Source organism: Podarcis cretensis (genome assembly GCF_951804945.1).
Source record: "Podarcis cretensis genome assembly, chromosome: 2".
Taxonomy (NCBI): Eukaryota; Metazoa; Chordata; class Lepidosauria; order Squamata; family Lacertidae; genus Podarcis; species Podarcis cretensis.
Window position 1 is genome coordinate 69,416,470 of NC_137171.1, and position 14,132 is coordinate 69,430,601.

General features: G+C 48.6%; 1 protein-coding gene across 3 annotated transcripts in view; it reads left to right on the forward strand.

Moving 5' to 3' along the window:
* Positions 1-14,011, forward strand: part of UNC5A (unc-5 netrin receptor A) — an 86,008-nt gene extending 71,997 nt beyond the window's left edge. For all 3 annotated transcript variants that reach the window (XM_079967121.1, XM_079967123.1, XM_079967122.1), the window contains 10 exons: positions 726-890; positions 2,970-3,158; positions 5,744-6,043; positions 6,609-6,696; positions 8,326-8,494; positions 9,721-9,954; positions 10,327-10,476; positions 10,850-11,014; positions 12,306-12,484; positions 12,896-14,011. In XM_079967121.1, the coding sequence (XP_079823247.1) occupies positions 726-890; positions 2,970-3,158; positions 5,744-6,043; positions 6,609-6,696; positions 8,326-8,494; positions 9,721-9,954; positions 10,327-10,476; positions 10,850-11,014; positions 12,306-12,484; positions 12,896-13,061 (1,805 nt within the window). In that variant the 3' untranslated portion in view covers positions 13,062-14,011. The remainder of the gene's footprint in view (positions 1-725; positions 891-2,969; positions 3,159-5,743; positions 6,044-6,608; positions 6,697-8,325; positions 8,495-9,720; positions 9,955-10,326; positions 10,477-10,849; positions 11,015-12,305; positions 12,485-12,895) is intronic.
* The last annotated feature ends 121 nt before the right edge of the window (positions 14,012-14,132 follow it).

Genomic DNA, 14,132 nt, shown 5'->3' on the forward strand with positions numbered 1-14,132 from the left:
GCTCCAGCGGCTCTGTTTTGCTGTACTCACTTGCACCCTTGGCCCCCGCCCCACCACCCACAGCAGCGGGGAAAGACTCAAAATCTAACACATATGAAGCCCAGAGCAGGCTGAGCCACACACATCTCCCACTCTCAGTCCACTCCAAGCGCCCCTTTTTCTGTTTCAGCCCAGAGTTCGCTGCTCACACAGCTTTGCCTATGCACTATCCCACCACTGTTTGGTTGCCACTTCCTTTCCCCAAAGTGACCTCAAGCCCAGAATGGTGCTGCATGTTCCTGGTACTTGTTTTTTCAGTGCCTTCAGCTCTGTTTAAGCTACTGGTCCCAAGAGAGCAGCTGGCCTTTGCCTCGCCTTCCCCTCTTTGCTCTACCTGTCTTCCCCAACCCATCCATGTGTCTGTGTTTGTCCCTTCCCATCTCTGAGCCCCTTCCAAGGCATGTTACAAGTATGGGAGGGGCCCCCTTGTCCCATTAGGAGTGGCTTCTGCGGTGGCCAGTAATGGGTCAGCCCTGAGCTACTTCAGCCTGGTCCCTCCTCTCTGTAGCTGACATCGCCCAACAGCGTCCTCTCGACCCACCAAGCTGCTGCAAGCATCTGGCTAGTGAGATATCTGCTTGGGCTTGGAGGGGTGGGGAGGTAGAATTTATGCTGAGAATGAGAAACCATTTGAGATTTGGGATTTTGGTCCCTAAGCCGCTGTACTGCCTCCTCCTGTCTGGCAGTGCCTGGCGGTTGGTCAACCTGGAGCATGTGGTCAGTGTGTGGTGCAGACTGTACACACTGGCGAAGCCGTGAATGCTCGGATCCGGCGCCCCGGAATGGTGGGGACGAGTGCCAGGGGCCTGAACTGGAGACCCGCAACTGCACCAGCGAGTTATGCACTCATGGTGAGTTCCTGCTGCTTTTGGGGAAATATAAGACTCATGCTGTGGGTGGAGATGGAGGGGAGAGGTGCAGGTGGTGGCATGAATTTGATGAGCATCTTCTGGCACAGGTGTGCCTCTCCAGGGTGGCTGTGGACATAGGCAACTGGTGCTGCCTCCTGTTGCATAGCTTTTTTTGAGCGACCTTCCGTTGCAGGCTGATTGAGATGTAAGGGCATTGAGGCCTGTCAGTTCTGGTCTGCCTATCTGTCCACGTAGGAACTAGCAGCCGTCTGCCCAGCACAGATGGAATCTCTGCTGCCTGGTTTAGCGTTGCCTCATAGCCACAGGCTAGAAGGCAGAAACCCACCTTGTCAGCGGCACCCCCTGGCCCATGCGTCCCACCACAGGCTCCGTCCCTTAATGAGGAGGCCCCAGAGCTCTCTCCTGAAAGATCACAACTGGTGCGCACTGGCCCAGCAAGCAGGCTGTGTGCCACCCCCACCCCAAGGCAGGAGAGCTCTGCGCTGGCCCTGCCAGGGTGGAAGAGTGAGTGACAGGCCCCATCCTGGCTCATTAACTGTTCTAGCTTGTTAGGCCTCCTAGGGGTTTTTTCTTCCTTTTACATCAAATTAAGCATTCTCACAGCTGAAATGAAGCAATGGCCCCCTGCCCTCCCCAGGGGGACTCAGGCTGACGGTTTGACCCAGCTGGCAGTGGGGGTGGGGAGGAGGTGCGTGAGGGATTCAGAGGGACAGCAGGGCAAAGTGCTGGTTCACAACACACACACACACACACACACACACACACACACACACAAACCTGGTTCATTTGTTCATTCTTCCTCCCTTACATACAATTCCCTGTACATATGTTGCCTCATAAACCAGACTAATGCTTGCTTCCATTAACACAGAAGCCTTGTTTGTTCTCCCTCACACACCCACACCCGGCCTGCATTCCCCCTTCCCCCTTCAACCCCCACCAACCTGCCTTCTTCTGTACAGAGGCTTCATACAAAGGACAACACACACTCACACTCTCTTGCACAGCTGGGATTTTGGCCATGGAGCTTTGAAGGTTTCTACTTACTCAACCTTCAGAGATCATAAGCAAGATCCCAATTCTCCCAATTAAAGACTGTCTGCCTTTACTTAGAAATTATGAGACAGGAGCAGAAGGGCTCCTTTCAACCCAGGCTGCAGCCTTACTAACCTTGCCCAAACCAACCTCTGCCACAAAACTTTTCCTGCAGAAGCACCCTTTGTGGAAGGCTGCGTCTAGTCCTCCCGTACACCACATTTCAGATCCCCTTCTGAATTATTATTTCTATAAACATAAAGATTTTTAGATAACACACTGGTTCGACAGACAGGGTTATTGTTCTTATGAACAATTAAATGGGCTTGTGTCCCAGGCACAATCTCACACTTACGAGACCCCTTTTCTGTTTCAGTCCTGGGTTCACCATTCAGCCAGCTTTGCCTGTGCCTCAGCACCCACTGTTCCCCAAAGCAGCCCTTTTCTTTGATAGCATGCTGATAACATGGCTGTAGTTATTATAAAAGGGAACCACAACAGATGCTCATAAAATACGCTGCTTGTTTTGAATGTCATCTTGCATTTATCTAAAATTGGGTTGAGAATCTTATCCTGCCACCACTACCCCGCCTAATTCAGACCCTGATTCCCAAAGGAATCTCTCATGCTTTCCACCCATTCCTCTCCAATATGGATTTTGCATCATTTGTTAGACGGGGACTCAAAGAAGGCTGTGAGTTCAATACCCAGTGCAAAAAGGAGGAGGTTGGAAATGTGCCTTTGCACTGAAGGACAGGGAAAGGGCAGGGGTTGGGGTGTTTTTTTTAAGGGATCACAGGTTTTGGTTATTAATTCCTTGATGACCCTCATTGCAAGAAGGCCAATGACATTTCATCCAGTGTCTCTTCCTTCCCTAGAGACATTGGCGGACTTCCATAGATAATTGCACACCATGCAGATGAGCAGTGTGCTCCTTCTCCAGAAGGAGATGGCATTATTTTATACAGGGCAACAGCTGGCTCAGAATTGCACACCTCTCTGTTCTTCTGCTTCTCCTTTTAGGAACGAATGGCTCTGAGGATGTGGCTCTGTATGTGGGCCTGATTGCTGTCGCAGTCTGCCTGGTGCTGCTGCTCCTAGTGGTAACCCTTGTCTACTGCCGCAAGAAGGAAGGGCTGGATTCTGACGTGGCTGATTCTTCTATTCTCACTGCTGGCTTCCAGCCGGTCAGCATCAAGCCAACCAAAGCAGGTGAGCATCACACCAATTATGGGGCATCCCGGGGATTTTTGGAGTCCTTTGCATTGAGTGCAAGCAGCCTTCCTGGAGCCACAGTCAGCTGCCAGGTCTCGATGTGGATACGGTGTTTGTCTCTTCTACGACTGCAGAACGGTTAGGTAAGATACAGCCGCAGTGTGTCTTGTAGCAAAATAGGATGGTGCCCGCCATTTTAAGAGTCCCGTGACTACTGTGCCAACTCTTAATGTGCTCTTTGGGTTTCCTCCCCTACTCTGTTTCTCCTTCCTGCTGTTACAAGTACTGCAAAAAAATAAATACGAAATGGTAGTATTCAACAAACTTCACATACTAGCTCAAGGGGATTTCCCATCCCTCTATTCCATCTGCACCATTCTCAAATTTATTCCAGAGGGTTGGGGGAAACCCCAGATTTAGAGGGAGGGGGAGAATGTTTCGTCGCACGCACACACACAAAATAATTTGACTGAGAGAACATTCATTGTAGTGCTACGTTGAACAAAAACCACAGATCTTAAAAGCACAATGGAACCTGGTGACAACTAAAAACAGTGGTTTAAAGAGTTTCGTTGTTTAAAAAATGGCTTTCTGGAATAAGCTCAGAATATGCTCAGCTGGTTAGAGCATGGTGTTAATAACACCAAGACTGCAGGTTCTGTCCCCATAAGAGACAACTGCATATTCCTTCATTGCAGGGGGTTCGACTATATATGATCCTCAGGGTCCATCCCAACTCTATGATTCAATTCAAGTCAAGTGAGCAAATGGGAAAATTTCTGATAACAGAAGACTAAAACTGTTTAAACACCTGAAGGCTTCCTACAGTAGGCAGCGTAAGCAGAGGATATCTGCAGAGGACTACGTAGGAAAAACCACAGACCCAATAAACACACCAAAAATCTCTTACAAAATACCGTAATTATAGCCAGAAACTCACCTCTAGCCACGCATCTCAACACTACTAAGCATTGCCTTTGCCAAAGAAAGATGCAACACCAGAGGGTTAGAAACAGGCCATCTGCATATTTTGTGAGAACCTGCTAAATTACCCTTTCCAGTTACAAGGCCTTAATGCTTCCTGCCAGCCCTCACTGGGCTACAGGACACCAACCAGTAAGGGCAGCCTAGCACTGGTCAGAACAGGAGCCTGTACAAGAAGGGTTTTCTAATCATCCCACCCCCAGCTCATCTGCCAGGCATTCTTCAAGTATTTCTGAACTAGTTAATTAAAGTTGGTTCCCCACTAATCAAGAAACATGAACTTCTAGAGGAAAAGTAGTTGCTGGAATGGAAGATGCAAGACCTTGCTGGCACATCTTGTCACAGTGACTGTCACACCCCCAGGAAGTTAAACATGTAGGGAACCTATTATGTAATGTAGAGGAAGTCAGTAAAATCTAATGGCCATCATAGGTAGTTGTATAGTAAAATCACACTTGTGGATAAGCACATCTTTCATCCTAACCACTCAATTTCTGTCATTTTGGAACCAGTTTACAAAGACCCACTAGCCTGGTTGGCAAAGCCATGGCCCAAAGGTTTTAGGCCCTAAAACAGACCATGGTTTATTTTGAACACAGAGCCATGGTCTAAAATGGCTGATCATGAATGAGCAGAGTGCTAGAGTGTGCTGCTCTTCCTGCTTGCCCCCTTCCTTTCATGTGCTGCTTAGGAGCTGAAAGAAACCAGATCCCTGGCCTCATATTGCATGCAAACCAGCACTTGTGGTTTTGTTTTTCTCCAAACAAACCATGAGCAGTAACCAATGTTTTTTCTTAGCTTACTGTTTGTGGTTTGCTGGGAGGGAAACAAACCACAACTGTTAATTTGCATGTAAGACTAAGCCAGTGCTCTGGTTTATTTCTACTGCAAGGCAGCCTAGGGAGGAGAGAGGCAGGCACAAAGAGCAAGGACTGGTCTGTTTTAAACAATAGCTTCACATACTTGTGGACTGGGTCATTTATGAGCATCTAGGTGTGGGCGGAATAAGTTTCCTACCATCATTCCATCAGCCACTTAACTTTCTCATCACCTCATGATGCGACCTTTGGCCTTTGAGGCTCACCTCTTTGCACCCTGACAAGTGGTGGGGTGTTAAAATGACAACTGTGTCATGCGGCCAGCTCCCTTAGTCATTCTGCATTTGGATATCCTGCCCGGATGGGTTGTGTGAATTAGCCCAGACTCCTGGGCTCTGCAAGGGAGACTGTACTGCATCTTTAGGAAGCTGTCTCTGGGAAATAAAATGCATAACCTTATTAATACAAAAAGTGATGGTTTGAACAGGGATCTTTGTTTCTCGGGTCATTGCAGCAGTCTGTTACCCCTGCTGCTTAATGTATTTTGTGCAACATTGTCTGATGAGATGATGTTATGTGATTAGGCTGCTATCTACCTGAGGTGACTGAAAATATCTGCATTTGCATCTGTAAGCAATATAGGTCTGTATATTGTGCTAAGAATGAACTCTCTTTTCCATTCTGCATAGAGAAGAGCTTTCAATACGTTCAAACAGCACATGTATTTTGACCGACCCAGTTTGTTGGGTTATTAACATAAATGTCTCTCCTTCTTTGCAGATAACTCCCACTTGCTTACTATCCAGCCTGACCTGAGCACCACCACCATGACCTACCAGGGCTCACTATGTCCACGCCAGGATGGACCCAGCAAGTTCCAGATTGGCAATGGGCACCTGCTGAGCCCCCTGGGCAGTGGGCGCCACACCCTGCACCACAGCTCACCCAGTGCGGACCCTGTGGACTTTGTCTCTCGGTTCTCCACCCAGAGCTTCTTCCGCTCCTTGCCCAGGGGTGGTGCCAACATGGCTTATGGAACCTTCAACTTCCTGGGTGGACGTTTAATGATCCCCAACACAGGTGAGATGGGAAGAGAAGGAAGGCTGGGGATTTGGGAGGCTGAGCTAGGTAGGGAAAAGTGTAGATGCTTTATGATGCTCGTAGTTCCCTTCTGGACCAGCATTCAAGCACACACATGCAAGAGACAGAGGCTTCCTGTTTGGCCTGTATAGGAATACGATAAGTGATTATTTTGTGGATAAATTCCAGATAGAAACTGCATATACCATTTCCCCACTTTACGGGGAAATTGTCCCGATACTGAGCGGCCCCTTATTGATGCCCAAGGGTCAGCTTGCCCAAGAGAACATGGAATGTTTCTTTCAAGCCTGGACCCATAGGAAGGTCTGACAAGGGCTAGTCCACCCACGAGGCGACTGCCCCTGGTGTCAGGATTCACAGGGGCAGCAGATCTTGATGTTGATCTTCCCCCCTTGTTCCTGGAGCTGGCTCTTCCCTCACATCTTCTTCTCTGTTGGGGAGCGGGACATCATTTTGGGGTTTGTCCAAGGTGCAGAAATGTCTTGGGCCATCCATGGACACTGTATATTGCATCCCCTTGAGCAATAATGTCTGTGTCCTTTAGGTGTCAGCTTGCTTATCCCACCTGATGCCATCCCGCGAGGAAAGATCTATGAAATCTACCTGACGCTGCACAAGCAGGAAGATGTGAGGTATCCCTCTTACCCTTGAAATCCTTCAACTACCCCATTAGTGGTCAGTGGGACCCCTAATTTCTCATATACCAATTTGACTCCAGTCCACTGTATGCCTGCCCCGTATGCCCACCCATCACCTGTGGCACATAAGGGCTCTCCTACAGGTACCTGTAGAATCCACAGGGAATTCTTGGACAACTGCATCCCTGTAGACCTTGTCATGCAGATGGGCTGCAGAAATTTGCCTCCACTCATGAGGTGGAGGGAGCAGCATGAATTGAATGTCACTGTGGAAGGTCAGCTACAGCATCCAGGAAGGAAACAAAGTCTTGACATACACATTACTCCTCTTGCTGGAAAATTCTCAGTGGAAAATTCTATCCCTTCAAGATCCACAACTCCAGATTATCCCATTCGGCATTTCAATCTCTTACCAGAAGACTTACCACACACTTGCCTGAAGGAAACAAAACTGATTGGAAATAGGCAATAGGACTCGTCTACTTGTTCTACATGTACAGAGGCTACAGGGCCAGCAGCACCCCAACCATGGGCATTTTACATCAAAGCTCTAGTAATACCAGTCTAGCGCTTCCCACGTCATGCTCGTAAGATTGAACTATATAATCAACAGAGATCACCCACCATTTCTAGGCAGATTTCTCTGTCGCAATCTTAACTACATCCTAAAATGCTACCGAGCATGTTTCTGATTTAATGTTTTTGTGCTGGCCCTTGACAGCCCACTCTTGCCCGCATCCCTCTGCTCACAGCTGCATCAACAGCAAATGGAGAAAGCATGCTTCTGTCATGGCACATTTAGTGTCAAGAATCCCTTTGGTGCTGGTTGAGGATTGAGGTGGGAAATTTGATTAGGACATCTAAAGCAACCTGGCCTGGAGTATGAAGGATAAGTCATGTTAGCTAAGCGGGTGAGATCTGCCAGCCAGAAAGGACCTTGCCAGGCTGTTCAATGGAGCATCACCCTCTGGCTAGTCATCCTCTAAGGAACTTGACTGCTGCACACTTGTACAATTCCTGCCCCCGCCCTGTCCCTGCTCCCTTCCAAAGAAGGATACCTAATGCAACTTATTCATCGTGGATATATTCTCAGAAACATTTTTGGAGTTCCCACTTTGCAGATAGCTCCAATAACAGCTGTCTGCCATAACTGAGGCATTTCCACTTTTCCCACGAGCCTTATGCCAATTCACACATCTAGCTCAGCACTCAGAGTCCCATCTAGCTCAGCACTGACTACATTGATGGGCAGCAGTTCTCCAGGATCTTCCTGGATTACCCAGAGATGCCGGGGATTGAACCTGGGACTTTCTGCAAACAGACGCTGTGCTACTGAGCCATGATCCTTCCCCATTCCCTTATGTCAGCATCCATTTCCGATGCACTTACTGAAGACTGCCAGCTCCAATTCTCTGCTTGGATTGCCAGTAGTACGTGCTGACTATAACCCCACCCAATTTCTCCACTCTGCTTCCACCGCCCAGTGGTGAGAATGCAGATCCTGTTTGCTTTCTGTGCCCATTGGAATGATAACCAAGGGAAACTGGCAATAGTCAGAAGCGTCTGTGCTTGGCTTTGTATGCCCCTTCTCTTTCCAACTCATGGTTTTCTCTCTTTTTTGAGGCTGCCCCTGGCTGGCTGTCAGACCCTGCTGAGTCCCATTGTCAGCTGTGGGCCCCCCGGGGTGCTGCTCACCAGACCTGTCATCCTAGCTATGGACCACTGTGTGGAGCCAAACCCGGAGACCTGGAGTCTCCGCCTCAAGAAGCAGTCGTGTGAGGGCACGTGGGAGGTGAGTGCTTGGCCTCAGGCAGTCGCAAACCAACCCAAAGGCTTTAAACAAGGCTGTATTGTACTTTTTGCTTTACAAAACAAACAACCTTCCGGGCCAAAGTAACCTAAATTCTGAAACCTGTTTAAATTATGCAAATCAGTCATATTGTTCATAGGGTTTTTTTTTTGCTTGCTTTGCAAACTCTATACTGTTTCTGCTACTTCTGAGAAAGAGGAGGAACTATGCGTGATGCTGAAGTCTCATCCTTGGGAAACAACAGAAGTCTTATTCAGCTATCCCTGTAGCTTTCTCAGGGCTTCGCCATACACTCTCAAGCATATCTTTGCATCCAAATGTTATAGAAACATGCTTTGTAATATATATATGAAAGCTGGATTCTGCCTCCAGTATTACAATCTTACATTTCCCCCCAGAATTGTAGAATATACATTGCCCTATTTTCAATATTAGCAGAATCTGATGGAGTGTTTACTGCCCAGCCCTGGCACATTTGATTCTGATTTGTGTTCTACAATAGAGGCTGTGATGGATCCCTCAGACTAGCTGAAAATAGCTCAGTCAGTAGAGCATAAGATTCTCAATCTCAGGGTTGTGGGTTTGAACCCCACCTTGGGCAAACAATTCCTGCATTGCAGGGGGTTGGACTAGATGACCCTTGTGGTTCCTTCCAACTCTACCATTCTATGATTCCAGCTTGAATGTAGTGCAAATGTTCCTATATGTGCCCAAAGAGCAACAATCCTCCTACCCTCTCAAGCTCAGTACTGCATCCTTGGTCCTGTATACCAGCTGTTTCCTGCTGATACCCCACCAATACAGATTCATTCTCCTTGTGTGTTGGCCAGCCATTCTTGCTTTATTTTTTTTTCAGAATTCATAAACTGCTCTGGATTCAAGGAACTACCCAAGCACTGTACTTCTAGCGTATTAGTCAGCCTTCTTCTTCTGACACCTGTTTGTTTGCCAACAGACCTTTGCAGCTGCTTAATTTTTGATTAGCCGGTCACCTTAATGATTATTTGTTCTTTTAAAATGCAATTTAATTTTTTTAATTGATGCTTTTGCAGTGTACACCACCTTGTACGGTACAGAAATGCTTCTAAAAATAAGCCATAATCTGCACTGGCTCCCTTGTGCTGCTTCTGCGCTCATTGTGCCAATAACTGTTGATCAGGGTGGTTTTTATCTCTCTGCCCACCCCTCCACCTTTCCCATTTCCTCAGGATGTGCTGCACCTGGGTGAGCCCGTGCCCTCGGAACTCTTCCACTGCCAGCTGGAACCCCAGGCTTGCTACATATTCACAGAACAACTAGGCCGCTTTGCTTTGGTGGGGGAATCGCTCAGCATGGCGGCTTCAAAGCGCCTCAAATTGGTCCTTTTCGCACCCACTACCTGTACTGGGCTGGAATATGATGTCCGCGTGTATTGCCTCAGTGACACCCGTGATGCACTCAAGGTATTACCCCACAAGGCCAAAATGCTGCCCTGGAAATGCCCCAAACATATACACCTTGAGCTTCTTTCCCACAAATTTCCCACCTGCTCCAGACATAATAGCCCATTATTTGCTCAAGAATCACAGTTGAACAGCCTTAATGCTGTAGTAGTACAGCCTATGTTTCGCTTCAACGACACTGACCACATGCCCAGTATGTTGCTCTATAATTGCAGGGTGTCTGGCCTCACCTAGGCCTCTCCCCTTCCCCACCAACCAGTGATTTTTTCACAACAACCCAGATCAGTCCCTTGCAACTCCACACTGCGCCTCCAGGAAATGGGTGTTGATGGTTCTAGTCACTCAGCCCCTGCTTTGTCCATGCAATTCCAGGAAGTGGTACAAGTAGAGAAGCAGATGGGGGGGCAGCTGATTGGCGTGCCACGGATCCTGCACTTCAAGGACAGTTACCACAACCTGCGCCTCTCCATCCATGATGTGCCCAGCTCCCTGTGGAAGAGCAAGCTTCTTGTCAGCTATCAGGCAAGTGTGCCCATGGGCGCTAGGCGTGTTCTGTATCCAGAGTAGGCGCCCTCTTCTCCAGCCTGCTGTCATTGTGCTATGTCACCTCCCTTTTTCGTCTCTTATTTACTGGGATTCAGTGCAAAGCCCCATATCCTCAAGACCAGGAATGCCCCATGTGAAAGATGCTAAGCTCTTATGAAGCTCCATCCCCTAGCTGTAGTTGTGGGAGGGGGGCAGGTATTTATCAGTCTGCTTCTATAGTTTGTCTAGTTCCTAATTCTACTGGCAGTTGCTGACATCATGGGCGTGATCATCATGCTCCTAGGAGCCTCATTCCTTACCACTGAGGAAATCCATACACCCCCAACCCAAGCCTTCTCTCTCTCTCCAGGAGATTCCCTTCTATCACCTTTGGAGTGGTCTGCAGCCTTACCTGCACTGCACCTTCACGTTGGAGCGACTTAGCACCAGCACTTGCCAGTTGGCTTGCAAAATCTGGATCTGGCAGGTAGAGGGTGATGGGCAGAGCTTCAATATTGACTTCAACATTGCCAAGGTGAGGGCAAGGACATGGCCATGGGAGGGCTGGCCAAATGACTTCTGCGGTACCCTTCTGGGTGGGAACCTATCTAGCTTTTGAACGGGTTTTAAATACGTTATGCGCACTTGCGGTTATTGTGTCGAGGACTGTCTCATAGAATTCCCATGGAACAGAGTCAAAAGTGGAAATGCAAGGCAGGGCGGGGTCAATAGGTCTTTCCATCCTAACATGAGCATAGAAAACTATTGCAGGCTGGAATTGTGTGCATGTTCAGAAAAAGCATAGAATGGGCCAGTTCGGACATGGCTTTGCAACAAACGATAGTTTATGAAGCCAGGTGGAGTGTTGGCTCTGCATGTCCCCATCCCTCTCGCCCTTCCTTCCCTTGCACACAAGCTTTGGCATGGGGATTCTGGAACTGCATTTGAAATTGGGGTTTACAGTTGTCATTTTTATTCTTATTGCACCCTGTCCTGGGACTTTTTTTGAAGGGCAGGTAACAGGTATTCATAATAAATAAATACTAACTAGAATATTAACCAGGGTCAGAGCTTGCTTTAATTATCCTGGTTAACAAACCAACACTGGTCCACCTCCCCATTTGAGACGTTATTAGGAACTCTTCAGTTCCAAGATCTGTGCATCAACACCAACATGCAATGGGAGGAGGAGAGTGGAAAGGAAGAAGCATGTGGGCCCATTGCTCTGCCATGGCTTATGAGACTACATGTGAAGCGTGAGGTGTGAAATTTAACATCTTAAGAACTTCTTTCATAAAAGCAGGTTTTTTTAGTTACTTTAGGGCTGTGAAAGTGTGGCCAGTGATTACTGGAATCTCAGAAGCCAGAGGTGTGGCTAACTATCAATTATGCTCGATTTCCATAATCTGTAGAAGTCACCGGATCCCATTTTTTCTCGGTGCAAAATACAGCCGGCCCTGCGCATCGCTGCTCTTTATGTCAACAAAAGCCTCCTTTCCCCTGCAGCAGTGAGCCTACCCTTTAACTTTTCGTTCCCCTTCACTCCTCCTTTCCCAGTCAAGCGGGAGATATTCTTTGTGATCTTTAGGTATCCTCCTTCGCTAAACCTGTCAAGTAGACAGAATTACCCTTCTGGGGAATATCTGGGAGAAAATCATATTGTGTCAGGGAGGCCTCTCCACCTTACTTAAAGCAGCATCAAACTGAGAAAGAATATAAAGCAGAAACAGCCTTGTCTTCACAGGCACTCTCTCCTCCATTGCCTCTTCTCACCATGAAGACTTTGTTCGCCTTATAGGTCCTAATAGCTGCTCTCCTTTTCCCAGGATGCACGGTTCTCAGACTGGCTGCCCCCAGACAATGAGGCTGGCTCCCCTGCCCTCGTGGGCCCCAGTGCCTTCAAGATCCCCTTCCTCATCCGCCAGAAGATCATAAGCAGCCTGGATGCACCAGGGGCCCGTGGGGCTGACTGGAGAGCATTAGCCCAGAAACTGCACCTCGACAGGTAAAACACCATACCAGGAGAAACAAGCTGCAGCTGACACAGACCCTACCAGGTGGATGAATCTTGCTTTAGCAGGAACAGATGCAGTCACATTGTTTTTTCCTGTGACATAGTGGGGGCAAGGAAGGAGAGGAAAACTGGGGGCTCATCTGGACTTCTTTTTGTGCTGTGAAAACCCGCTCTTTACTGCTGAATTGGAGCAAACAGCAATCTGCAGAAATCCAAAATTGCCATTTGTTCCAATTCAGCATTAAAGAACGGGGTTTTTGCTAGGGCAAAACAAAAACGCTCAAACAGAGTTTTATAGAGCAGGCCTGTGCCTAGAAAGCATGGGGCAAAAGGTATGTGTGAATAAGTGCTGCCTTGGGGGCTCTTTCTCCTGGGTAATAATGGCCTCTCCTCTTTCCACAGCCATCTAAGCTTCTTTGCTTCGAAACCCAGCCCAACGGCAATGATGTTGAACTTATGGGAAGCCCGTCACTTCCCCAACGGGAACCTCAACCAGCTGGCGGCTGCTGTGGCAGAGGTGGGCAAGCAGGACAGCTCCCTCTTCATGGTGTCGGAGGCTGAGTGCTAAGGCACTTGGTAGGAGCAGCACAGGCCTTTGCTGGGGGATGGCAGAGGGCATCTCCGCTTGAAGGAGGCAGTGTTCCCACACTTGTCCTGCTTTGAATACGCCTGCGTGCTCCGTCGGAGGCATCCTAGCCTCACGCCCTCTGTTCCTTGTGCCAAATACAACTAGAAGGCAAGCACACCGGGCTCAGTCTCTAGTAGCCATGGGGTGGTGGGGGAAACTACTGAATGCCTGCCCTGCCACTGCCATGGAAGCTCTGGGACTGGCCGAGGGAGGCTTGCCCCATATTTTGCAGTAGGCTGGCAATGGATTCTGATGTACTTCTGTTGGGCTTAGTCATATACCCAGGGCCCTCTTCTTCCCCAGCATGGGAAGAAAGGGGAAGGGAGATGGCTGGCTTGGTGCTTGTGGGGAGTGACCCAGGACAAAAAGGTAAGCTTGGTCCTGGAGCTGAGAAGCCCGTGCCTCTCCCACTGCAGCCCCCAGAGCGTCCCATGCTGTGATGAAGCAGAGCCGGGAGGGGGGATCCGACAGGTTGTTTCCAGAGCCATCTCTGTATATTTTTGCTCCAGCCCAAGAGATACCCGTGACTTGGTCATAGTGGGCTGCCCTGGGGTTGGTGCTGACACTGGGGACCCCGAGGGGACAAGGAGAGGAGATGGTCAAGGGCAGCCCAGGGAGGTGGGCCATGCTGTGCTGGATGACAGGATCTGTGCCTCCTTAGTCCTTGCCCAGTGTATATGCAAAGGGAATTGTGCGTGTGCGTGGCAGTCCAATCCGTGCAGTGAACGTGTGCTGGGCCAGGCGGGCCCATGCCGTATTGTGTAAAGATCGTTTTTTATTCTGTATTCAAGTGCATTCAAGTATTTACACTTGGCCTTATGTACATATAAGCGTCCCGCACAGGGTTTTAGCGGGCATGAATGTAAATAAATTATATATATATATTGCTACATGGGACTTCTTGTGTCTGTACTCAACACTAGGCCAATGGAAGCATTGCCAGATCAGGAAAAAAGCAGAGAGAGTTCAAAGTCTGAGCAGAGCTTCCTTGACAGCTTAGTAGGTGTAGAA